This window comes from Helicoverpa zea, chromosome 14 (assembly GCF_022581195.2).
Source record: "Helicoverpa zea isolate HzStark_Cry1AcR chromosome 14, ilHelZeax1.1, whole genome shotgun sequence".
Classification (NCBI taxonomy): Eukaryota; Metazoa; Arthropoda; class Insecta; order Lepidoptera; family Noctuidae; genus Helicoverpa; species Helicoverpa zea.
Genome location: NC_061465.1, coordinates 5,554,346 through 5,580,950, shown reverse-complemented (window position 1 = coordinate 5,580,950; position 26,605 = coordinate 5,554,346). Strand labels below are relative to the sequence as shown.

Here is a 26,605-nt window from a genome sequence, read left to right as displayed (position 1 = left end):
TTTTTTAGAGGACCAGTCACTACCGCACCCGATTTTCGAATAAAAATATTTGACTCGAAAAGCAGGTGCCGATTTAGCTAATTACTTTGTTTATCCTTTAGATTAAAAATTAAATTAGCAAGTCATTAAATAATAATCTCAGGTTTATCTTTTTTCGAACCACTAGCGAACCATATAAATAACCAATGCACTGCAGTAATAGCATTCGTTTGTTTAAATCGACAACATGAAACTCTTGGCTGTGACTCTATTGGCTTTCGCGGCGGTCGTCTCCGCGAGGAACATCGACCTCCAGGATGTGATCGACCTCGAAGACATTACCGCCTACGATTATCACACCAAGATTGGAATTCCTTTGGCCGAGAAGATCCGTGCAGCTGAGGAGGAAGCTGAACGCAACCCATCCAGAATTGTTGGTGGCTCTACTTCCAGTCTCGGCGCATTCCCTTACCAGGTAATTTGGATTGTCACATTGAAGATAGTTGATCCATAAAAGTCTTTAGGCTCAAAGACTAAATAATCCATAATTTCCAGGCTGGTCTTCTCGCTACCTTCGCTAACGGACAGGGTGTCTGCGGTGGTTCTCTGCTTAACAACAGGAGGGTTCTTACCGCCGCTCACTGCTGGTTCGATGGTCGCAACCAGGCCAGGAGTTTCACAGTTGTCCTCGGCTCAGTGCGCCTGTTCAGCGGTGGCACCAGACTGAACACCGCTAGCGTGGTCATGCACGGCAGCTGGAACCCCAACCTCATCCGCAACGACATCGCCATAATCAACTTGCCTTCCAACGTTGCTACTTCTGGTGAGTCATCTGAACGGTTGATATTTGTAATGTATTGTTTAATCAGCCAGTTTTCCTATCTAGATGGTCAAAACTTATTTTTTGTGACTTATATAATTCTTAATAAATTCTAAAATGTATCAACAGGCAACATCGCTCCTATTGCCCTGCCCTCTGGTAACGAGCTGAACAACAACTTCAACGGTGCCACTGCTGTTGCATCTGGCTTCGGTCTGGCCAGAGATGGTAAGTTATTTTTCACCATTATTTTAAAATTTATGCTTGCAACAGCACTTATTATATTATTCTTTCCTTTTATTTTTGTGCACCGTTTGCCACGGCGAAACATTTTGATCACATATTTTATTTAACATCTTGATGCCTACCATTTTTATGCAAATAAATGATTTGATTTGATAATACCAACAGCATAATATATGCATTGCGCTCATTTCAGGTGGAAGCGTTGACGGTAACTTGAGACACGTCAACTTGCCCGTGATCACCAACGCTGTATGCACTTTGTCCTTCCCCGGCATCATCCAGTCTTCCAACATTTGCACCAGCGGAGCCAACGGCAGAAGCACTTGCCAGGGTGACTCCGGTGGTCCTCTTGTCGTAACCAGCAACAACAGACGCATCTTGGTAAATAGACTGATTGTTAAAAGTTGACAAAAATTTTATGTCGAGGATGATGATCAATACCTCTAATTTAACTTTCCTTTACAACAGATCGGTGTGACTTCCTTCGGATCTGCCCGTGGTTGCCAAGTCGGTTCCCCTGCTGCCTTCGCCAGAGTTACCTCTTTCATCAGCTGGATCAACCAACGCCTCTAAGACGTATACTGAAGTTTTCAATTGTTAAAAATGATCAAAATAAAATATGACTAAATACTAATTCAAAAAAGTTTTTTGATTATTTATCAACGTATCCTAGAAATACCTAAAATGTATAAGATGAATTAGCAAAATAATATTTGTTAGTTGATCCTCCACGTTGAAATACTGTGATATCTGATATCCATTAAGATACTCCAAGAGTACATTTTTTTTACGAACTTTTACGAACAAAGCTCATTTGGATGACTGTTTTTATTCTTCTATTCCTAGCGTTCGAGTCGTTGTACATGTGTTTTCGACTTTTAAAAAAATACGATAAAAGAGGCCCTTTCAAAAAGTATCTAATAAGCCCAGCACGCCTTTTCTTACAAAAAAAAGCAGTGGGATGTTCCAAATAAAAAATGCGCCTGCAATGGATTTTGTTCTCATTTTCGATTTTCAAAGTTTGAGGAAAGTAAACTTTTCTTTGTTTGAAAGCTGTAATGTGATTTGAAAATTACTTTTAGTGTTATATAGCCTGTCATTGATCTAGAAGTCGGTGGTAAAAATAAACACAGCTGCATCCACTAGATACCGACTTCTAGACCGATACACCTTAAAGTAGTTATTTTGGCTTTTGATGTTTTTAGAAGTTGGTTTTATTTTTTTTAAGACCAACTTCTTGGTCGATGTTTAAAGAACATATTTCTGCGATGTTAGAAAATTTATAATCTGTAATTAATATAAGTACCTACAATGTATACTTACATAATACACTCACGGGTACCTAAGTACCTACGAAATCATATTATATGCTTGAGACTTAACAAATATTAAAAAAAATATAAGCTTGCAACTAATCGAAGTCTTAAATCCAAACACAAGACAATGTCATTGACCTTATGCTGAACATTTAGAATATTAGATAGAATTATTCGCGCAGGCATTTGAATTGTTATATTTTTTACTGAGCATCAAAATTATATGTACTTACTTGAAAAATTATTAAACGCAACTGCGAAACGAAATTGACAAACAAAATTAACAATATTCCGCTATATTCCAAATATTTTCAAACGAGAATATTTTTAATTTGTTACGCGCGATACGAAAGAGATGGTTTAGCATGTAAGAAAGAGTAAACAAATGTTTAAATAGAAACAAAACACACGCCAATGACATCACGCTCAAAATGAAAGGGATAGATTGATAGCGCAGGAAAGAGTTAGCAATTGTTTAATAAAACAAAAGACACGCCAATGACGTCACGCACAAAATGAAAGAGATAGATTGATAAAGTAAGAAAGAGAGAACAAATATTCATTGAAACAAAAGACACGTCAATGACGTCACGCACGAAATGACAAGGATAGATTTATAAATTAGACAGAGAAAATAAATATTTAAAGCAATCTTCAGGAAAGGCATTATGTTCAGTTTATTTTGGTACGAAAGTAATTCTAATTTTGAAATGCATAAGGTTGATATTTCCTAGAAAGGCTCTTAAAGGCACTCGCAGTAATACTGCCTCTGGTATGATAATGTCCATGTTTAAGAATTTAGTTTTTTTTTAGAAATTAGCGAATTGGATCGCACGGGTGTTAGCGGGCATGCAGTGTTGCGCACACGGGGTAACTTTCTTCATACGTGTGCGAAAATCGGCGAAAAGCGCTTTTGAATTTATTATCACGTGATTTTTTTTTGCGTTGAATAAAATTGATATAAAAATTGAAGAAATTGAATAAAAACCGCAAAAAATATGTATAAGATGCTTATGGTACCTATTCAACGTCATTTATTTGATCCTTTATTAATACAGTAACATAATAATACTTTTAAAAATAATTACAATTGGTGGGGATCGAACCCACAACCTCTTGATTGCCAAACCTTATCTATCATCATCAGTGCCCGTGGGACACTGAAAAATACATAGGTATAATAGTTATTTGTTATACAAGACTGCAAAGTTGCTTTTTAACCGCGTGCTCAATTTTGATGACCGAGCAAGCGAAGGATTCTAAAATTGAAACACGAGCGTAGCGAATGTTTCAATAATTAGAATCCTGAGCGATAGCGAGGGAATCAAAAGAGCACAAGGTGAAAAAAACTTTTTTACAAAAAAATTAAACCGACTTCCAAAAACACTAGAAAGCAAAAAAATGGATAGTGACAACTTTTCGTATCACTGAAAAGCTGTAAATAAAAAACTTTTTTACAAAAAAATTAAACTGTCTTCCAAAAACACTAGAAAAAGAAAACTAATTTTAGGTGCCTAGAAGTCGGTGTCTAATGGATGTTACTAAGTTAATTTTGCCACCGACTTCTAAGCCGATGCACCTAAAATTAGTTTTTGGGAAGTCGGTTAAAAATCTTTGCACTCGAGTGCAACACGTAACTTTTCATCCCACCTCATCGAGGAAATTACTAAATGCAAAAAAACAAAATGGCGCGCACATATGAGTATCAAATTAAAAAGAAGCACCTAGTAAAGTTCATTTATTTGAAAACTTAGTTTAAAAATGAAACGAGGGTAAAAATCTATCTATGTAAAAACAATAATAAAAATTACTTAATTAATCGAATAATTATGTTAAGCAGTATTTTATTTGTTTAATATGTATTTGTTTGAATAGTTTTATCAAGATTGTCACAAATGGAGTATTGCACACGATGTTCTAAATTCAAATCACTTTGCCGCTCTAGAGGATAAAAACGGCTTTTGCGCTCAGATATCAAAGGGTAAAACTATTCTTTCCGAGATGGTGGGATGAAAAATATATAGTTTTGTATGTAATTTATGTACATTGTTTGTTGTAGAAATGTATCTATGGGCCATTGTTGCCTGACTGTAAAAGATTAAATTAATAAAATAAAATATGCACAATATGGCACAACGTTAAATTCAAGTTTCCATTTCTGCACTTGCACTCCCGGAGTACAACAAATATTTTTTTTTAAATTGTTATAAGTATCAAGCATATCTTGCATTGTTTTTTTGCATGCCTACCTTGTAAGAGGGAAGAAAAAGGATTGCGGAGCTTTTTGACCCATCCATTTTTATTTAACTTAAAGACAAATGTTTTCTCCTCTAAACTACTTCATGAAGAATTTCTTTTCGTAGAATGTCAACCAATCAAGTAAGCCTTTGTTGACCTTGTGTGAGCTTGTGACCAGCATGAGAGCATGAGTACAGAAAAATCAATCATACAATTTCAATTTGGGTCAAGAAATGTATTTTTTAAACATTCATTATTAATTTCAGACGCTTGAAGGATTGGAAGGAGGCAGCAGATGCGACGCACCAAACCAGTAACTACAGCGCAGGTGAATCCGGAAGAGGTCACTGTTATCTGGAAAAAGAAAACACCTTTTTATTCAATTAACCTCTATTTCTGGTCCGTATTGAAAAATACAAATCATTCGTCAAATTAATCCTTATTAAATGCTATACAAAAGGATAAGCTTTTGATTATCAATATCTGGGAAATACTAGGTAATTAATCAAATACATGAGTAATCATTGTGAACGGGAATTCCGGTCAAAAGATATTTGATTTTATCTACACCTACACTTTATAATTAAGTTCGGAAGGGGCATGAGGACTTAAATCTAATAAGAAAATAGGTTTTATTTCTAAATAACTATTATGAATGGTAACAGAAACATTAGGTTTTGAAAATGCAACATAACTAAAAAAAAAATTCATGCCATATTTTGTAAAATATCTTTTTAAACTTAACTTGCCAAATAGCCAAAGATTGGCTCTTTCATTTGTTATGTTCTTTCATTTAAAATTCTTAAGATCAGCCTTTAATTATACAACATGTAACGTAATTAACGCACACCCTCAAACACCCCAATTAGAATATTATGTTATAATCATAATACATACACTGAATTTTTAATATAACATGTATATGCATTGTTATTTACTAAATTAGTTATACCAATTTTTGGAGAACTTTTTGGTCATACTACTACGCACGCAAATATCGCGCCGCGCGCCGCTCGACTCGACACAACATAACGAAACTACGGAAAAAGCCGACAATACACGAAGTCTTATTACTTTGAGTTACGGTCTATTTGAATTTGTTTTGACTGTACAGGGTTAATATGACAATAATTTCCGTAGTTTTAATTATTTTTGGGATAAAAAATTACCGATATTAAAAATGATATAAATCGATTCAGTAAACGATTCTGAACAAACTAATTTCAGGATGTGCGTTAATTGAGTTACATGTTGTATATCGTTCCAGGCCTTGTGGTACAAAAAATTACATTAAAAAATGAGCTTCATCCGTATAAAAACCCTCATTATTTTTTTATACCAGATTGAAAAACAATATCTCCCCTTTTAAAAAAAAATCATATCAAAGTGTCCCAATTTTCCCAAATTCTAAACACTATGCAAAGATTCTGATGTGCCTATAATATAAAGAAAGTACTAATTTTAATACTGTAAGTATTTGAAGTTGACCACTTGCTACGACAACGTTACTGAGAATAAAATACAACAACAGTGTTTGATCGGCAGCTGTCAATTAAATTATAATCATCTAACCTAGATTAGGATAAATAATAAATAGAGCGGTTCATAATCATTATCTGAGTTATCTTATTCGCGAATCATATAAATATCGACGCCAAAGTAACAGAAGCATTCGTTTTTTTTAATCGGAACTATGAAACTCTTGGCTGTGACTCTATTGGCTTTGGTAGCGGTGGTGTCCGCGAGGAACATCAACCACGAGGCAGTTGTCGATCTTGACGACATTACGGCGTACGGATACCACCGTAAAGTTGGTATCCCTCTGGCCGAAGAGATTCGCATAGCCGAGTTGGAAGCTTCCCGCAACCCATCCAGAATTGTCGGCGGATCCTCTGCCAGCCTCGGACAATTCCCGTACCAGGTACCTTCTTGTATATCAAAATCAGACATATCATACAGTAATCTTGTAGGTAATTACTAACTTTTTTCAAAATATTTTTTCAGGCCGGTCTTCTCATTAATTTACCTCTTGGTCAGAGCGTTTGCGGTGGTTCTTTGCTCAATCAAAGGAGGGTGCTTACTGCCGCTCACTGCTGGTTTGATGGTGAAAACCAAGCTAATAGTTTGACAGTCATACTCGGCTCAGTCAACTTGTATTTCGGTGGTACCAGACTGAACACCAACAGTGTCGTCATGCACGGCAGCTGGATCCCAAGTCTCATCCGTAATGACATCGCCATGATCAACTTGCCTTCTAACGTTGGCACTTCCAGTAAGTGATAAAATCATTCCATAAATTTTTTTAAGCTAAAACCCAGATCTATTTTTAGTAGAGACTTGTCAAAGAAATAACAATATAATATAAAGGAGTCAAAAATATTATAACAAAATTTTATCTACAGATAACATCGCTCCCATTACGCTGCCCTCTGGCAATGAGCTCAACAATCAGTTCGCCGGCGCCACTGCCACTGCATCTGGATTCGGTCGCACCAGGGATGGTAAGGGACAAAATTTACAGTACTATTTTTATAGTACAACATTACATATTTAGTACCATTTGCTTCACATAAATCACGAATTAAATATATATTTTGGTCTGATTTTAGGTGGTAGCGTCAGCATAACTTTGAACCACGTCAACTTGCCTGTGATCACAAACAATGTGTGCTGGCAGTCCTTCCCTGCATATATCCAGTCTACTAACATTTGCACAAGTGGTGCCAACGGCAGAAGCACTTGCCAGGGTGACTCCGGCGGTCCTCTTGTCGTAACCAGCAACAACAGACGTATCTTGGTAAATAAACTCATACTTTCTCATAAATCTACGTTGTTTTAAATATATTTCAGAAAGACTTATAAATGAGCAAGCTATAGCAACATTGAATTAAGGTTGACGACCTATTTCATGTTTTTTTTTTCTTCTTAACAGATCGGTGTGACCTCGTTTGGATCCGACCGTGGTTGCCAAGTCGGAGCGCCTGCTGCCTTCGCCAGAGTTACCTCTTACATCAGCTGGATCAACCAACGTCTATAAATAACATCTTGTAACGGACTTTCTATGTGATAAAATGATAATTTAAATGTAAATAATAAAATATATTTGACTATAATAAAAAGATTTTTTACAAATTGTAACCATCATCATCCTCTGAGCCTTTTTGCCCAACTATGTTGGGGTCGGCTTCCAGTTTAACCGGATTCAGCTGAGTAGCGGTGCTTTACAAGAAGCGACTGCCTGTCTGACCTCCTCAACTCAGGTCAGGTCCCTTGGTTAGACTGGTGTCAGATTTACTGGCTTCTGACTACCCGTAACGACTGCCATGGATGTTCAATGACAGCCGGGACCTACAGTTTAACGTGACATCCGAAACACAGTCATTGGTGTCTAAGATATACTTAGAAAGTACATGCAAACTTAGAAAAGTTGCATTGGTACTTGCCTGACCTGGAATCGAACCCGCGCCCTCATTGTAACCAATCGATTCTATAACCCAATTTTTAATAGTTAATCTATTGCAAAGACAAGCTATCTATATAACAACTAGTATAGTCACCGCAATTAAAAAGACTGCTATTTGCTGACAATAAAAAGTTTAAAATCAATCAATTTTTTAATGCAATCAAAACAAATAATTTATTTCCTAAAAATGTAAGTGCAATTTGGTGTAACTGGCTGTAACCTTGCAAAAATGTCTTACAAATTGTAGTTCTAAAGTCCAGACATGTTCTGATGATTTTCATGTATGTTACCATATTCCTCTTCTGATTATAAAGGCCATCTGAAAAATGAATAGCATATTCGAGTTGACCCTGTGTCGACACATCGCATCGGTATGAATAATGTTGTAGTTTTTGATTATGACTAGTTAAAAAATACAAGAACACATATTTAACGTATCTGTTTAACATTCTAAGCTGAAAAAACCCGTGAGTTTGTTTGTCGCAATGAATATTCAAAGCTCAGAAAGTACCGAGCCAATTTGTTAAATTATTGTAGTGTTAGATAACAGTTTATCTATTTATCGAAAAACACCCAATGTACTTTTAATCTATTATGACACAGTGGAAACCCCGGGAAACAGCTATACACAAAAAAAAAAAAAAAAAACCATATCCGTTGAGTACGATAATACACTCTTTTAGTACGTACTTGATTAATTACCACTAAAAATGAATGTTTCACTTTCACAAGAAAGTTATAAAAACTTTGTCTCATACTGTATTCTATGATTTGTTGAGACGACTGATGAATCAAAATAATACACACATACTGCCAATGACATTAATTTATTTAAAACCGTACGGGTGAAACCAATTACATTAATTACAAAAATAACACGATTTTTATATAAAAATAGTTCAGGATACTTGTCTAATTAAAAATTGACATAGGCACATCTTCAGTGACCCACAAACTCTGTTTCACTTAATTATTCGTTAATAGTTGCCCTTGTAGTAAGTGTTGGGCGCATAGAAGAAAATCAGACGGAGATACTAAGCGTCATGAACCATCTTTCAAGCTACTGTGAACTGGTCAAAAAATTTATAATTTTATCGGATAGAGATGACTGGATACATCAGTCGAATAATACCCCAAGATACCCCAAGTCTGCCGCCAATGGAGTAGTCCACAAAAAAGGTGGTGGGATAAGTAATCTGGACAAATACCGACTCACAGTGTTTGATTTCACTCAAAAATTTTCCCTATGCTGTTTGTTGCATAAATGAATCAAGGAATGCGTTTAAAATGGAAGAGTAGAACACCCACGTGTCTATTTCATATACTTTTTTTTATAAAAATTAATATCAATTTCATGACCTTGACCTAAAAAAATCAATAAAAAAATTATGTAAGCGTAACTAATTACGATAAATATATTTTTTTGATATCGTTCCATGAAGGATCTTTTGGCGCTTATTCCCCAGTTTTGATTTTTGAATTAACACCTTTGGTCACTAAGTTATTATTATTTTTTCAGATTTTTGTTTTTATTTTTTTTCTCTTAAATGACTTAAAAGTGCGGCTTGTGAGTAGCACTCAAAGATTGTTCTCAATTAGGTCTATCGTTGATAAAAAAACCACTATCCACTATCGCGGCGTTTGGGAGTTATTGAATTTCAAAATTTTATGTTAGGGTTGTCACACAACTTGACCTTTCATGTTTAGTTCGATTGTTTTCTTATATTAATTTCAGAGTTGATATTTTTTTCCTTTATTTACAAATCTATTTGTTTAGAAATAAAATATATCTTGTACACAGGATGTTGAGGTGTTAACAGACTGATCAAACAATCGACGTTGATCGAAGTCGATAGATTTACGTAATAAGCTTTGATCGACTAACGGAGACCGGTCAATTAATCATGTTTTTATTTCGATGAAGGTTCACAGGTAGCGTGGGAAAGGGTCCACCTTCGTCAGGCTTTTGCTGAAACCCTACGCTGATACAAGTGAACTAGAGAAACAGAGGTGAGGCACCATGGAGCCGTTACAGACCCATGGCGCCATTTTGCCTCAGCAGGGGCTTACCCAACCTGCTGAGGGATGTCCGTCCGGGCCCCGACCGGAGGACTTACTACATGAAGGCGCCAACCCTCATGTTGGTACACGAGTGGCAAACGATGCTGTGGATCGCGCCACAGCCGGTACTTCTCAAAATCCGGAAGTAACCGCAAATATGCAAGGATTATATACGCGTTTCTATATTTTTGAGTGTTTTCACGCAGAAAGCAAAAAATATAAAAAGAACGCCTCACCTGACGACCTAACACCATCTGATTTAACAACCGTACTTTTCAGAGAATTGTACCGACAGGAAGAGAACAGATGTTATAGTCTCTTTACCGTGGACTAAAATTTTGTGTATTGTCACAGTCATCGGATGCCAATTATATGACTGGACGTACCTTTCCTCGAGCTGGCGCGTACGTACCTTTCCGCGGGATGATGTGAACAATGTTCTCTTCCTGTCGGTATGCTCTCAGAGCAAGCGGCCGAATCGCGCAATAAATTTTGGCGCTCAGATAGGGAACATCACTGCCGAAAAATGAACAGGAGAAAAACTATGATCTAGAAGGATTTGTCTGCCGAAAGCTGTTCATGAACTTCTGAACCCAATCTACGAAGAAAACTTGCAGTTGGCAGAGGTCGATGATGAAGATCCATCGTTCGATGCATCTTCATCATTGGGCGATAATGAAAATCCATCCAATATTGATATTTGCACGCTGCTGATACTTGAAAATGAAAATGATTTGTATGCGTCATAAAATCAATTAAATAATATAGAACCAACTTGCAAAAAGACACTATAACATAAAGTGATTTCCTCTAAGTTGTTTTTGGAATATAATGTGGCAAGAAGTATCTTATGTGTCGTTTTTGGATATAAAAATCCCTCATATAATTTTTTCTATAAAAAATATATATCATATTTGTTTGACCTTAGTGACACCCCTAAATCGCATCATTTGACCTTTATTCATAACTCCCAAACGCCGCGATAGTGGAACGTGGTTTTTTTATGAACGATAGACCTAATTGAGAACAATCTTTGAGTGTCTACTCACAAGCCGCACTTTTAAGTCATTTAAGAGAAAAAAAATAAAAACAAAAATCTGAAAAAATAATGATGATGATGATGTCCTCCTAGCCGATTATCGGCTACGGCGGCTGTTCTCATGTAAGGAGATTAGCCAACTGCGCAGGACATATTATAGTGCACAAGCATTTGCGCAGACACAGGTGCACTCCCTATTCCTTCACTCTCATAACCCGATGGGACGGCAATCCGACACGACCGGAAAGAGATCAGGCGCAGGACCGACATTTACGTGCTCTCCGATGCACGGGTGAATCAATCACCAACTTCCAGGCTTCGGGCTGCTTTGTGAAAGTCTTCTAAAACCCACAAAGCGATTTCGGCCCGACTCGGGAATCGAACCCGAGACCTCGTGCTCAGCAGCCACACTTGCGACAACTAGACCAACGAGGCAGTTCACAACGAGCAAATAATAATAACTCAGTGACCAAAGGTGTTAATTCAAAAATCAAAACTGGGGAATAAGCGCCAAAAGATCCTTCATGGAACGATATCAAAAAATATATTTATCGTAATTAGTTACGCTTACATAATTTTTTTATTGATTTTTTTAGGTCAAGGTCATGAAATTGATATTAATTTTTATAAAAAAAAGTATATGAAATAGACACGTGGGTGTTCTACTCTTCCATTTTAAACGCATTCCTTGATTCATTTATGCAACAAACAGCATAGGGAAAATTTTTGAGTGAAATCAAACACTGTGCGACTCGATTCGTGAAAACACACGAAGGATCGGAGGATATGAAATGGGGAGAACCAAACGACTGGCGGAGATGTCATAACGCAAAATCCCCTAAGAATGTAGTACGCCAAAATGTGGATGGCCCCCGCTATGGAACCCGGCCAATATTTTCAAAATAAAAGCACTCGTTAGTTTAGTATCCTGCCTACCGTACGTTACTTAACCAACAGGAAGGCACCTGACTTACCTTCCTTCTAGCATATCCGCTATCTTTCTTTCATCCCGGGAACAGACAGACTGGCTAAAAAAAAACTGATGAGTATGTAATAATGACCATTACGAAGACACAGGGATAAAGCGTGTAAGTTGTTTGTATAGATTTCAACCGCGCCGGTGGAAATTATTTGCAGCGAGGTAGCTGCGGCTTCGCACTAGCGCTTGAATAATACATTATTTGATGGCTGGTAACACGCAAGAATCATGGTGTTTAAAAATACGGTATATAACTGTCATATATTGCAATCCATTGAAACACAAAGCGAAGAATTTGGTGATGGTATAATCCAGGTTATTGTCAACGCTCCAATGTATATTCTAACGTAGCTACTTCAGGTAAGTGAAAAGATCTTAATGGAAGTCATGTATTATTTCTAGATGAAACAAATGACATAATTGTTAACATTGTAATATTTATCAACAGGCAACATCGCTCCTATAGCCCTGCCTTCTGGTAATGAACTCAACAATCAGTTCGCTGGTGCCACTGCCACTGCATCTGGTTTCGGCCTCACCAGGGATGGTAAGAGCCATAACTCATAATTTTGTTTGAATAACAACCGTACTTGATATCCATACTTACATTTTACAATTGACTTAATTTAAAGTTTGAATATTTATGTTCTATTGCTGTGATTTTAGGTGGTAGTGTCAGCCAAACCTTGAACCACGTCAACTTGCCTGTGATCACGAACAGTGTGTGCTGGCTGTCCTTCCCTGGAATTATCCAGTCTTCTCACATTTGCACCAGCGGCGCCAACGGTAGGAGTACTTGCGATGGTGACTCCGGTGGCCCCCTTGTCGTAACCAGCAACAACAGACGCATCTTGGTAAATAAACATATCATTAATTATCTTTCCTTTTTAGGTAAAACACAAAATTCGCTTATTAAACTGTGAAAGGATTGAACAAAGCTTGAGGCTTATGAATATTTTTTCTTCTAAACAGATTGGTGTGACCTCATTTGGTTCCGGTCGTGGTTGCCAAGTCGGAGCGCCTGCTGCCTTCGCCCGAGTTACCTCTTACATCAGCTGGATCAACCAGCGTCTATAAATATATCTTGGACTCTCTTCGTAAATAAAATAAACGTCAATTAATAAAGTGTCATAATTTAATTGACCAATCATATTACCTACCCAGTCCTATTTCATGATATTCTTAGAATTTTAATTTGCTGGTCCAGCAGTAATTATAGAGTAGGTACAAATGAGCCAGTACAGCACAGCAGACAAATCAAAAATCAAGGAGAATCTTAAAAACTTACACAAAATTATTATAGAAGGGCTAGCAGTTACTTCTATAGAAATAAGGACATACAATATATGATGATGAATGTAGAAATAAGAAGGAAATAATAATGTTGAAGAATGTAGTGATGGCGAAAATCGAATGAGTGACAAATAGAAGGTGTAAATTTTTTCATATTTTTAACCCTTCACTTACATAAGTATTTATTTGCTATGTCAAACAGTCACACTCGGAGTTAGTTTCGAGGTAAACTGAACATACATAATCATGTGTACAACACAGAGAAAATTAAAAACGACAAATTCGCTTAAATAAATAAAAAATCTAAGGGGGAGGCCTATGTTCAGCAGTGGACGTCCTATGGCTGAGATGATGATGATGATGATGATGAAATAAAAAATGGCCTCACTTGTTATCTAGCAATACTCAATTTATATTCAAGGCAGAAAGAATTCAAGTCCAGATTTTATAGGCAGTCGGTAATTTCTAATGAGCAAAACGTTTATCCGAAGCTGACTGTCTGCTAAGACTACGAAATTAAGAATAAAAGACAATACTATCCGATTATAAGTAATTGGGAAATCCAATTTATTGTTATCTTTTTATAGATTAAGATTAATAGGAAAGATTTAATCCAAAGAATTATCTTTCTGGCGAACCATATAAAAAGTTGCAGCAGAATGTAAGTATTATTCGTTTTTTACATCGGAACCATGAAACTCTTGGCTGTGACTCTGTTGGCTTTGGTGGCGGTAGTGTCCGCCAGGAACATCAACCACGAGGCAGTTGTCGATCTTGAAGACATCACCGCCTACGGGTACCACACTAAAGTTGGTATTCCCCTGGCCGAAGAGATTCGCATAGCCGAGTTGGAAGCTTCGCGCAACCCATCCAGAATTGTCGGCGGATCCTCTGCTAGCCTCGGACAATTCCCTTACCAGGTTGTACAATCTTCTCGTACCTCACAAAACAAACCTATTTGTTATATTGTAAAACAGTCTAACTAACTTTGTTCAAACTTAATCTTCCAGGCTGGTCTGCTCGTTAATTTACCACTTGGTCAGAGCGTTTGCGGTGGTTCTTTGCTCAATCAAAGGAGAGTGCTCACTGCCGCTCACTGCTGGTTTGATGGTCGCAACCAAGCTAATAGTTTGACAGTCATACTCGGTTCAATCAACTTGTTCTTCGGAGGCACCAGACTGAACTCAAACAGTGTCGTCATGCACGGCAGCTGGAACCCAAACCTTATTCGTAACGACATCGCTATTATAAACCTACCTTCCAACGTAGGTACCTCAAGTAAGTAAAAAGATCTTTATGGAAGTTATGTAATATTGAGATTAAGCTAAACTAATTTTAATGAACGAAAACACAGATACGTTTAGTAATAACGTTTCGTAAACAGGCAACATTGCTCCCATTGCGCTGCCCTCTGGCAATGAGCTAAACAACCAATTCGCCGGATTCACTGCAACTGCGTCTGGTTTCGGTCGCACCAGGGACGGTAAGAGACAAAACCCATAATTTTATTTTTATACCAAACCCGTACGTCATGCACGGGTGTTGTATAATCCTTACTATTGCTTATATTGGATTTTTAAATGTTATTATAATATGTATTTTGCTCTTCTTTTAGGTGGAAGTGTCAGTCCAATTTTGAATCACGTCAACTTGCCTGTGATCGCGAACAATCTGTGCTGGCAGTCCTTCCCTGCATATATCCAGTCTACTAACATTTGCACAAGTGGCGCCAACGGCAGAAGCACTTGCCAGGGTGACTCCGGCGGCCCTCTTGTAGTAACCAGCAACAACAGACGCATCTTGGTAAATAACCATATCATTATTTATCGTCTTATTTTTGTTGTTTTTCAGATAAACAAAAAACACAAAAAGACTGATCAAAGTTCGTTATTCATGAATATTTGCTTTTTTATATATTTTGATTTTTTGCTTCGTAATAGATTGGTGTAACCTCATTTGGATCCGACCGTGGTTGCGAAGTTGGTGCCCCTGCTGCATACACCAGAGTGACATCCTTCATCAGCTGGATCAACCAACGTCTATAAACATCAATACATCGTGGACTCTCTTTGTAAATAAAATAAACGATTGTAAATATAAAAGATTATAATTGAATTGACCAATCTTATTATGTACCTACCGACTGTGTTTTCAGCGTAAATACCTAATTCGAATACTAATTTGAAACAAGTATAATAAGATCAAAGACGTTGTACTCTACTAGAGTACAATGTCTTTGAATAAGATTATTCTGCTACATAACTATCACTCCTATACCTTCTCTTAAACAAGCAGAATTATGCATTTCCTTAATAAGTAAATGCTAGTAGTCAAAGTATCGATTCTTATGGTGTTATAAAAATGGATATAACTATCTAGACTATTCAATTCGTACAGTCGCCTCTCTATGAGTAAAGGTTGTCAACTTAAAGCGATGTCCGTGGCATACAAAAAATCCTTCGCGGATAAAGACTTCCATTTTCCATCACTTTGTCATCTTCCTCTGGATATGGAAGTAGATGCTATGGGAATGCATTGAATACGATCTATCATTTTATCCGAGCCTTTTCCCAACTGTGTTGAGGTTGGCTTCCAGACTAACCGGAGTGATTGCCTATCTGATCTTGTCAACCCAGTTAACCGGGCAACCCGATACTCCTTTGTTAGACTAGCGTCAGACTTACTGGCTTCTGACTACCCATACCGACTACCAAGGATGTTCAATGACAGCCGGGACCTACAGTTTAACGTGTCATCAGAATTACAGTCATTGGTGTCCAAGAAATACTTAGAAAGTACGTACAAACTTAGAAAAGTTACATTTATACCTGCCTGACCTGGAATCGATCCCACGCCCTCATACTCGAGAGGTTGGCTCTTTACCCACTAGGCCACCACGACTTTCAGAGTAAAAGATTATGACACAGAGAATTTTGGTTGAATTCTGTACTTTGGAGTGACTACTGAAACAATAGATCCCATTGCAAAAAAAAGCTTTTTCTAGTCAAGTCCTATTTCATTATATCCTTGGAATTTTAATTTGTAGGTCCAGCAGTAATTACCGGGTGCAGCAGCGCAACAGATGGATGTAGCACCTCAGTAGCAGGTACCAAGGAGCATTTTGCAAACTAACCACCTAATTATATAATTATTAAAGACTAACTGTTGCCCGCGACTTCGTCTGCGTGGGCAATTTCGTTTATTTAATCGTTCATTGCTCAACCCCCGTAGGTGATAGCGTGATAATATATAGCCTATGTGTTGAACCGGCCCCCCAGGTATTAGTCATGCAAAATTTGATTTAAATCCATGCAGTAATTTTTGAATTTATCTGGGACAAACATACAGACAAACAGACATACAGACAAAAAATCTAAAAACTACATATTTGGGTTCAGAATCGCTTATGGATCACACCCCAAGTATTCTTTAAAAAAAAAATTCAATGTACAGTTTTGATTTTCCTATCATTTTATTATATGTATAGATATGTATTAATCTATTTCTAAATATATAAAACTCAAAGGTGACTGACTGACTGACTGACATAGTGATCTATCAACGCACAGCTGAAACCACTGGACGGATCGGGCTGAAATTTGGCATGCAGGTAGATGTTATGACGTAGGCATCCGCTAAGAAAGGATTTTGATCAATTCTACCCCCAAGGGGATAAAATAGGGGATGAAAGTTTGTATGAAACTTTGTCAATTTTAAACCGATCGGACTGAGACTTTGCATGCATAAAGCTACTAAGGCGTAGGCAACCCTTAAGAAAGGATTTTGATAAATTCCATCCCTAAGGGGATAAAATAGGGGATGAAAGTTTGTATACATCTTCTTAGATTTTATGAAGAAGTCCTGATGACGAATCAGAATTTTATGATGACGTTCGCTTAAATACGATTTTGATTAATTTAACCCCCATTCAACCCCCACGGGTGATAAAATAAGGGATGATGAAGGATGTAAAATGTATTAGTTTGAACCTATCAGTACGTAATGGAACGAACAAAATAATGTTTAGTTCTAAATGTTGAGAAGTTCTGCCTACCGCTATTAGATGGCGCTGTGCATTTTCGTCTCATTTCTGAATCGCTAAACAAAAGTAAAGCCGCAAAAACCATACCTAATTAATAATAATACATCTTAACGCGAGCGAAGCCGCGGGCAAAAGCTAGTTAAATATATTTCCAAAATAACTATCGGGGGGTGATTAATGATCGATACTGATGCCAAAAATGCAATCAGAAAAATTTTTGTCTGTCTGTCTGTATGTTCGTTATGGAAACAAAAACTAGTTGACGGATTTTAATGAAACTTGGTACAATTATTCTTCATACTCCTGGACAGGTTATAGGATACTTTTCATCACGCTACGATCAATAGAAGCAGAGCAGTGAAGGGAAAAGTTGGGAAAACGGGAGAAATCCCATTTTATAAGCTTCCGTCGCGTGTTCTGCCTTCATGGTTAAAGCTACACAGCATGTCGATTCTATAAAATATCACAACTCACTTCGACATCACTCTCACTTCGACTTCGATCTAAAGGTAGAATTCCGTGGACGCGACAATAGTCAACCTTTGAAAATGTATGGCACCGTTGTCGAGGCCCGTGACAGTCGCGCGCGGCCGACGAATTTCGTAAGCTGCTCGCGGCATTGTCAAAAATTTAATTCTGGTTTTACTAAAATTCTATAGATGTTATTAAGCGCTAGACCATGTTGAGAAGCGTACGGCCGCGAGCGGCTCACGAAATTCGTCGTCCGCGCGCGACTGTCGCAGCCCTCGGCAGCGGTGCCATACATTTTCATAGGTTGACTTTTGTCGCGCGCGGCTGCGACAATCGCGACCCACGGAATTCTACCTTAAAGTTTCGTGATTGACATTGTCAAACTACACTAGCGCTTCACTATCGAGCGTGTTGACAAGTTGAACTAAATCAAAGTCGAGATTTTGACAGATTTGTCAAAATCTGTCTATCTATAGGGGAGGTAGGGGAGAGATGGGCAGTTGGGAGACATGATCAAATCAGAATAAAAGGGGGTCCTTTTATTCTGATTTCTGATCATAGTTTTGTTTTTTTTTAATTGGGTAGTTTACGTTACCGACTGGTAACGGTGTTCATCCATAGACTATCTGTCATTTCTGTGAGTTGTCAAGAACAAACACTCGTAAAAGTACTTAAATATTTTGTTGCGGTTTCGGATCGTTATAAAGAGAAAACTAATGAAAGGTATGTGTATTTTCTATTATTAATTATTGATTGTCAAAATCTCCAGTTACAATTATAGTAAGTCGATGCAATCCACACCTATTATACCTTTAGAAGAGAGTACTACAGCAATAGTTAATGGGCCCCACGTTTTTATTTTAGTCTAATATGACCGGGACCACCTACGTAGGTTGACAGGTAAGTAACTATTTTTTATTTTCTAGTTTTCAGTGCACATAAGATAAAACCGTTTAACTTAAAAGTTTTTTTACCGATTTTTTTTTCATAAACTAAGTCAAAAGTGTCCAATGCTCTCTATGGTAGGGAGGCTTTTCTTCGTCAGTGAAAATTTGTGAGGTTATAAATCTGCGCGAAAAATCCTTTATAGAATCTTGTTTCAGGTACCGTTGCCAACTTGATCTAGAGACTATTATATTTAAAATAGTGTTTAAATAAAGTTCTAAGTGTTTTAAAGTGATTAAGTGCCTACATTTAACGATGGCTAGAATGTTTTTGCTTAAATCTTTATTAGAAGAAGCTCATGCTTTAGATAATTTAGAAAAGCGTCAACAATCTGCTAGAATTCGTAGTTTACCTTTATTAACTCGCGATGATGACTATGTGAGCATATATAGATTGTCAAAGGAGCTAATTGACCAACTGGAGTCTGATTTACTGCCCCTGATAAAGCCCACAAAACGTCGAGGCAAAGGACTTACAACTCGTGTAAAAGTAAGTATTGACACAGTTTATAGTTGAAAAATTGTAATCAAGCACACAATAATAAGAAAAACACTTAGTTCTTAATAAGGAGTATTCCCTTTATGTGGTTTCCCCGCCAGCTGATATGTTTTCAAAAGCCTCTGTACTTCAGTTATAATATTGGTATTCTCTTAAGCATGAAAATAACCAAATTGGTCTCAATTTTGTTTTCACTAAATCCAGATAAAGTAGGTATTACATTTTTTATTGATTTATTGTTTCACAGATACTATGTACTTTATCATTCTTGGCTAGTGGCAGTTACCAGAAGGTTATTAAAGAGGGCATCAGAACTTATTTATCGCAACCGTCTGCATCTCGTTGCATAAATGAAGTAGTGGAAGCTCTGAACAATCCGGCCGTAGTAAAAAAATATATAAGGTTTCCTCAAAATCAGCAAGAAAGGCAAATTTTAAAAGAAAGGTTAGTACCTAGATATAATATAATTTTAATATTATTATAATTAAACTGACCCTTTTATTTTTACAGTTGATCATGTTAGTGATTATTGTAAATTACAGGTTCTACAAAAGGTTTGGGTTTCCAGCCACCATAGGCTGTATTGATGGCACTCTGGTGGCAATGAAGAGACCAGCAGAGAACGAAGAACGGTTTTACTGCCGCAAAGGCTACCATGCAAGAAATGTGCAATTGGTAAAATGGATTTCAATGTTGTAATCAATTATAATTAGGTATAATAGAGTCATTGTAATTTATTTCTTTTTCAGATAACAGATGCAGATTTAAATATTTTACACGTGGATCCCACATATGGAGGAGCTACTCACGATAGCTTCATTTTTAATTATAGTGCTATCAAAGACCATTTAGAGGCATTAACAAATGCTGGTGAAGAAGTAGTTTTGCTCGGTAAGTAGATCCTTTCCTGACCCTGCTTCAGAATATAAGCCTAATTACTAAGTATAAAAACTACATAGTTATTTTTTTTTCAGGTGATTCAGGATATGCTCAGCGTGCCTACCTCATGACGCCAATTAGTGGCGCTGAAGAGAATTCCCCTGAAGCTTATTACAATAAGCGTCATTCAACTGCTCGCAACTCAGTTGAGAGAACAATAGGCCTCCTAAAAAGACGATTTAGGTGCCTATTAGTACACAGAGTACTCGACTACCATCCAGATGTAGTTGCAAAAATAGTAATTGCATGTTGTGTTTTGCACAACATGTGCAATCGCGCGGGAATTCCGGCAATCTCTATTTCCGAGGAAGAAAGAGTAGAAGAGCTTGAAATAATTGCTGAAGCAACAAGGAGGCAAACTAGAGATTTACCATCCAACGCCGATTTAGCTTTAGGTCAATTACGAAGGCGAAACTTCGTGAATGGGCTTTGGCGTTCACGTCATAATTAATGGGTGCTAATACCTAGATATAATATAATTTTAATATTATTATAATTAAACTGACCCTTTTATTTTTACAGTTGATCATGTTAGTGATTATTGTAAATTACAGGTTCTACAAAAGGTTTGGGTTTCCAGCCACCATAGGCTGTATTGATGGCACTCTGGTGGCAATGAAGAGACCAGCAGAGAACGAAGAACGGTTTTACTATCGGCTATCGCATAAGTGGTTTGCTTTAAGGAATGTGAAGTGGTTCTAACATACTGCTGCAAAAAAAAATACTGCTAACCTTGGTCCACTGTTTGTGGGTTTTGATGGTGCCACCTATACTGTTTAAGCGCACGGCTAATTCCTCCCACTGGCTTCGACTTCGCTCTCTGGCATTTTGCGTTCTCACGAAACCCTTCGCCAGGCCAGGGTTTTGCTCCATAAACTCAACCAGAGTTTCAACCTGAGCCGACGAAGGGTGAGACGACCTGTCATTTGGACTGAAATTATTGTTGGATTAATAAAATAAACACTTCTTTAATTAATATTATTTTTAACTTTATAACAAGAAATATAAAATTACTTCATGATTTTATCACAATTACGGCGAAAACCGGCGAAAACAAACAAGCTTAAACACAATATGAAGACAGAAGATACCCGATATATTACTTTCCTCTATGACAGAAGAGAAGAAAATATTGTCCACAGATTAATAATGGTATTGGCGCTGTCAGTATTTTTTTTCGTAGGGTAAGCATAGATTATATTCACAGCACGAATTTAGAGATTTCTGTTTATTTTATACTTAAAAGCTGCCTCAAATTCCTTACAATAACAAATTATAACTAAAACATCATATTTAGCTAAAATTCTGTGTCAAAACTGATAAAATTAAAAACTGATTAATCTCGGTTGACATTTTGTCGAGTGGGGAAGTCACTAGCACAGCATTGGTCGATGTCGAGCTCACTTCACTTCGCAAGTGATTAGGTGATGTTTACAGAATGCAAAATCAAGGTCGTTCTGAATCGAATGCGAAGTGAGAGTGAATAGCGAAGTGAAATGCGAGTTGTTGTTCGAATTTTATAGAATCCACGTGCAGGCAGGCCTTGGCCCTGTTGCGCCCCGCTGGGGTTGCTGACAGTATTCTACTTGTGTAGCCCTTTCATTTGATACCCATATTGAGGGGGCTGTGCCATTTTGTGCCGGCGGCCATATTGGATTTAATTAAAGGTGTATACAAAATTTCAGACCAATCGGTTGACAGGAAGAGGGTGAAATTTGAATTACTAAATTTGATCCAAGAATAAATAATAAAACAAACGGGGTGAGCTAAATAAAACCGTTTAAATATCTCGTAATGTTGAAACTGATTGTAATTTTTAGGAAAGCTCTTTCATTATATCTAGCCGAATATAAGAAATGGCAATAAAAGTTGATAATGATCTGTAAAATCTGATTTTTTATGCAATAAATTGTGAAAAAGTGCCCATCCCTCCCCTACCTCCCCTAAAGTATGAAATGACATTACGAATCGAAGTGAAATGCGAGTTGTTGATCGAGTTTTATAGAATCCCAGTACAGAAACCATGTATGACAGAAATGTTCTCCTTTAAATTACGTAAAAAATATACTGAACAACATATGTCTATCTTTTGTGTTTGGCTCACAATAACACGCGTAACTCTCGATAGCTTAGCAGTTTGGAGCTTTGTTTCTAATTAGGTACCTATATGAAGTAGTATCAGGTACGCAAAAATATAGATAATTGGATATGCTGGTGTTTATTCTTGTTCCTCTCTTTGCACAAAGTCCGAATTTAACGCGGACGAAGTCGCTGGCAGAAGCTAGTAATATATTGTCAATAAGGATTTATGACTCGATTATGATAAAAATGTGTAATAATAATTAAGTTAAATGTTTGCATGTCACATTTTAATATGACTTAGAGTTGCGGATACATATGTTATTATTTAAGACCCAAATTGTATCAACACATATCGCAAATAAATTGAAATTGAATAAGATCTAGTTTATTTTAAAATATAATGTAGATGATTTAGAGGTAAATAAAAAACAAAAATGTCTTGAAAAAAAAATTAAAGAAGGGCCTAATAATATAATGATTAATAATTAAAGAAGGTGATTTTGAACACATAATGGCGTACATGATGAAGCCTCCAGAGCGAAAATCACGGTTTTCAAGCAGAACAAGGCCTAAACTTCGTCATGCGCTGTTATATTTTGTAGTAGGTTGAATGGGACTCTTCAATCTTTCATGGCGGTTAATTGAGTAGTTAAAGACAGCACAGCACTTACAGATTTCAAAATTGTTCTTATTGTCAACTTTGCACATACATAAGTAATCTTCTGCTATGTGAAACGGTCACACTTGGAGTTTATTTCAAGGTACACTGAAAATATTATAATCTTATTTAAACGATGGCCCTAGGTAAACTGAATTAAAATGCGACGGACGAAATTTAAAAAAAAATCCTCAGTTGCAATTCTTGCTAACCTTACATATTCCAGGCAGACATAATTTTGTTAAGGTCTATGTTTTATAGGTGAATGGTAATTTCCAATGAGCAAAGAGTATACTGTAATATATGTGAAGCTGACTGTCTAACGAGGCTACCTAATTAAGAATAAAAGAAAAGACTAACCGATTATGAGTAATTGGGAAATCCAATTTATTGTTATCTTTTTATAGATTAAGATTAATAGGATAGATTTAATCCAAAGAATTATCTTTCTGGCGAACCATATAAAAAGTTGCTGCAGAATGTAAGTATTATTCGTTTTTTGCATCGGAACCATGAAACTCTTGGCTGTGACTCTATTGGCTTTGGTAGCGGTGGTGTCCGCGAGGAACATCAACCACGAGGCAGTTGTCGATCTTGAAGACATCACCGCCTATGGGTACCACACTAAAATTGGTATTCCTCTAGCCGAAGAGATTCGCATAGCCGAGTTGGAAGCTTCCCGCAACCCATCCAGAATTGTCGGCGGATCCTCTGCTAGCCTCGGACAATTCCCTTACCAGGTCATACAACCTTCTTGTATAATCACAAAACAAACCTAATTTGTTATATTGTAAAATATTATGTCGTCTTGTAATTACTAACTTTTTTCAAAATCTATTTTCAGGCCGGTCTTCTCATTAATTTACCCCTTGGCCAGAGCGTTTGCGGTGGTTCTTTGCTCAATCAAAGGAGAGTGCTCACTGCCGCTCACTGCTGGTTCGATGGTCGCAACCAGGCTAACAGTTTGACAGTCATACTCGGCTCAATAAACTTCTACTTCGGAGGCACCAGACTGAACTCAAACAGCGTCGTCATGCACGGCAGCTGGAACCCTGATCTTATTCGTAACGACATCGCCATTATAAACCTACCTTCCAACGTAGGTACCTCAAGTAAGTAAAAAGATCTTTATGGAAGTTATGTAATATTGAGATTAAGCTAAACTAATTTTAATGAACCAATACACAGATGTGTTTATTTGTAACGTTTTTGTCACCAGACAACATTGCTCCCATTGCTCTGCCCTCTGGCAATGAGCTAAACAACCAATTCGCCGGATTCACTGCGACAGCGTCTGGTTTCGGTCGCACCAGGGATGGTAAGAGATAAAACCCATTATTTTATTTTTAAACCACAACTGTACATCTTCACCATTCCTATGAATGTATTTGAATCTTGCATATTACTATAATATGTATTTTGCTCTTCTTTTAGGTGGAAGTGTCAGCCCAACTTTGAACCACGTCAACTTGCCTGTGATCACGAACAATGTGTGCTGGCAGTCCTTCCCTCTGTACATCCAGTCTTCCAACATTTGCACCAGTGGTGCCAACGGCAGAAGCACTTGCCAAGGTGACTCCGGCGGTCCTCTTGTCGTAACCAGCAACAACAGACGCATCTTGGTAAATAAATATATCATTTTTTATCTCACTAATTTGTTTTTCAGATAATCATAAAAAATGCGCCACTTACATATACTGCAAAAGGTTTGAGCAAAGTTTAAGATTCATTAGTACATGTATTTTTCTTCTCAACAGATCGGTGTTACCTCGTTTGGATCCGATCGTGGTTGCCAAGTCGGAGCGCCTGCTGCCTTCGCCAGAGTTACCTCTTACATCAGCTGGATCAACCAACGTCTATAAATATCAATATATTGTGGACTTTCTTTGTAAATAAATAAACGTCTCAAAATATATAAGAATATAATTTAATTGACCAATCAAAGAACAATGGCCAAGTTGCGAAATATATATTTGCGTCTAAGAGTACCCTACTTAATAGCACACTGCAGACAGTCGGCCGACAATTGACCCGATGCGATGGTTGTAAAAAATTGTTTTAAAGAAAAGCTTTATTCCAATCAAAGTTTTCAGTCGATTTGATATCTTATCTTCATACTGATTAATGAGCCCAAACAATCGGTGGACCAAAAGTTTACAGTGTGTGATACCCTACTCTAAACAAATTCTAAACATCTCTTAAATGTTTTTTATATTCTTTCAAGAAAGCAGACTTTTTGCGGCCCAGTTAAAGCAATATCTTAAGGAGAGTAGAAAGACTATTTTTAGCCACCTAAATTATTGCGCCTCTAAGGCATCATATAAACAGTTGTATATCATTATCATACGGAAAAAAGCTATTACACAAAGATATGTCCGATACGGCAAAATGGTCGGCTGGTTGCTTGTATGTGGTAGTAAAGGTGAGGAGAGGTGAGGACTTCGTTTGATGGAACCTTAAAAAGAAACCAAGTTCAGGCGGTGTGCATCAGTACTATCCGATGTGTGGTAGTTATCGTGATTATTGAAGTAGATACTAAAACGATTATAGGTGATGTGGACGACTACTGTGGTATTATTCCATGTCCTGACGAAATGTAAGTGTATCAAAAAATTCAAACCTCTTCTGGAACTCTGTTAGATATAAACTCAGCATTATTGGTGAAAACTGACGTTTAACCTGATTGCATCAACTGGTAGCAGGATTCAATTATTAAATAGTTTTTTGATCATTTACTTAAGTTAACATTCGATATGTTACGTGATCTTGACGATTGTGGTAATAGGACACCTCACAGTAATTTTTAATATCCTTTTTTAATTCCGGAAGTTCTTAAAATTTAAATGCAAAGTATAACAATATATCGAATTGCATTTTTGGAGTTAAAAAAGGACATCGAAAAGATTGGTGCTTTACCCACTGGCCTAGTGGGTAACCATCAGTGGCGTAGCGTGGGTATCTGCCGCCCGGGGCAGTTGTCGATTTTGCCGCCCCTTTCCGTGTATTTTTTTTTAACAAGTGTTACTGGCCGTTTGTCATTTTTAACCGACTTCAAAAAAAGGGGAAGTTTTTTTTTGTATCGACGTTAAAAATCATCAAATGACCCTTCCCGCTGTGGGTTAGCAGCGGTGAGGGAGTGTCAGACTCTTACTGACTAAAAACTATCGTGTTCCGTCGAAGGCCGCGGTAACTCTTTCGAACAACCCGCAGCTCCGGCAGAAGGGGGAGGTTCTCAAGTAGACTTTTCTTTTATATCTTTGTTACTTGATTTCTTTAAGGTTTTAAAATTCTTTTAGGTAAGTTAGTTAGTAAAGTTTGTCTTGCCGGGGACCACTTCATCAGTTTACCTAAATTAGCACTCTGCTAAACGCATGTCGGCAGTTGTGTAGGTAAGCAAATGCAAATAAAGAAAAACTGGCCTATGTAGTTTCCAAATGCGCGAGCGAAGCGAGCGCGAAATTTTTCATCATCATCATCATCATCATCAGCCTATCGCAGTCCACTGCTGGACATAGGCCTCTCCAAGTGCACGCCAC

General features: G+C 37.2%; 3 protein-coding genes, 1 long non-coding RNA gene and 1 pseudogene across 4 annotated transcripts; 4 read left to right on the top strand and 1 right to left on the bottom strand.

Moving 5' to 3' along the window:
* The first annotated feature begins 200 nt into the window (after window positions 1-200).
* Window positions 201-7,666, top strand: LOC124636646 (annotated as a pseudogene).
* Window positions 7,667-8,200: 534 nt separating this feature from the next.
* On the bottom strand, window positions 8,201-12,468 carry LOC124636181. The gene is made up of 2 exons (XR_006985105.1): window positions 12,137-12,468; window positions 8,201-8,381 (listed from the first exon to the last, which is right to left on the bottom strand). It is a non-coding gene; the product is annotated as an uncharacterized LOC124636181 (long non-coding RNA).
* An 11-nt stretch (window positions 12,469-12,479) lies between these two features.
* Window positions 12,480-13,218, top strand: LOC124636179 (collagenase-like; the record flags this gene model as incomplete). Its single annotated transcript, XM_047172123.1, has 4 exons — window positions 12,480-12,501; window positions 12,590-12,688; window positions 12,808-12,995; window positions 13,114-13,218. Coding segments are annotated over 4 exons (414 nt in total), but the record flags the coding sequence as incomplete, so codon positions are not given.
* Window positions 13,219-14,126: 908 nt separating this feature from the next.
* On the top strand, window positions 14,127-15,479 carry LOC124636180 (collagenase-like). The gene is made up of 5 exons (XM_047172124.1): window positions 14,127-14,354; window positions 14,445-14,712; window positions 14,819-14,917; window positions 15,050-15,237; window positions 15,375-15,479. Exons 1-5 carry the CDS (start codon window positions 14,127-14,129, stop codon window positions 15,477-15,479), a joined length of 888 nt encoding a protein of 295 aa, XP_047028080.1.
* An 8,083-nt stretch (window positions 15,480-23,562) lies between these two features.
* On the top strand, window positions 23,563-24,979 carry LOC124636178 (collagenase-like). Its single transcript, XM_047172121.1, has 5 exons — window positions 23,563-23,809; window positions 23,914-24,181; window positions 24,289-24,387; window positions 24,504-24,691; window positions 24,827-24,979. Exons 1-5 carry the CDS (start codon window positions 23,582-23,584, stop codon window positions 24,929-24,931), a joined length of 888 nt encoding a protein of 295 aa, XP_047028077.1. The 5' UTR covers window positions 23,563-23,581; the 3' UTR covers window positions 24,932-24,979.
* The last annotated feature ends 1,626 nt before the right edge of the window (window positions 24,980-26,605 follow it).

Bases quoted from the DNA above. Each gene is read 5' to 3' on its own strand.
- LOC124636180 (XM_047172124.1), top strand. From the start codon at position 14,127: ATGAAACTCTTGGCTGTGACTCTGTTGGCTTTGGTGGCGGTAGTGTCC. The intron at 14,355-14,444 runs GTTGTACAATCT...TTAATCTTCCAG, and splicing joins TCGGACAATTCCCTTACCAG to GCTGGTCTGCTCGTTAATTT. The intron at 15,238-15,374 runs GTAAATAACCAT...GCTTCGTAATAG, and splicing joins GCAACAACAGACGCATCTTG to ATTGGTGTAACCTCATTTGG.
- LOC124636178 (XM_047172121.1), top strand. From the start codon at position 23,582: ATGAAACTCTTGGCTGTGACTCTATTGGCTTTGGTAGCGGTGGTGTCC. The intron at 24,182-24,288 runs GTAAGTAAAAAG...TTTTGTCACCAG, and splicing joins TTCCAACGTAGGTACCTCAA to ACAACATTGCTCCCATTGCT. The intron at 24,388-24,503 runs GTAAGAGATAAA...CTCTTCTTTTAG, and splicing joins TTTCGGTCGCACCAGGGATG to GTGGAAGTGTCAGCCCAACT.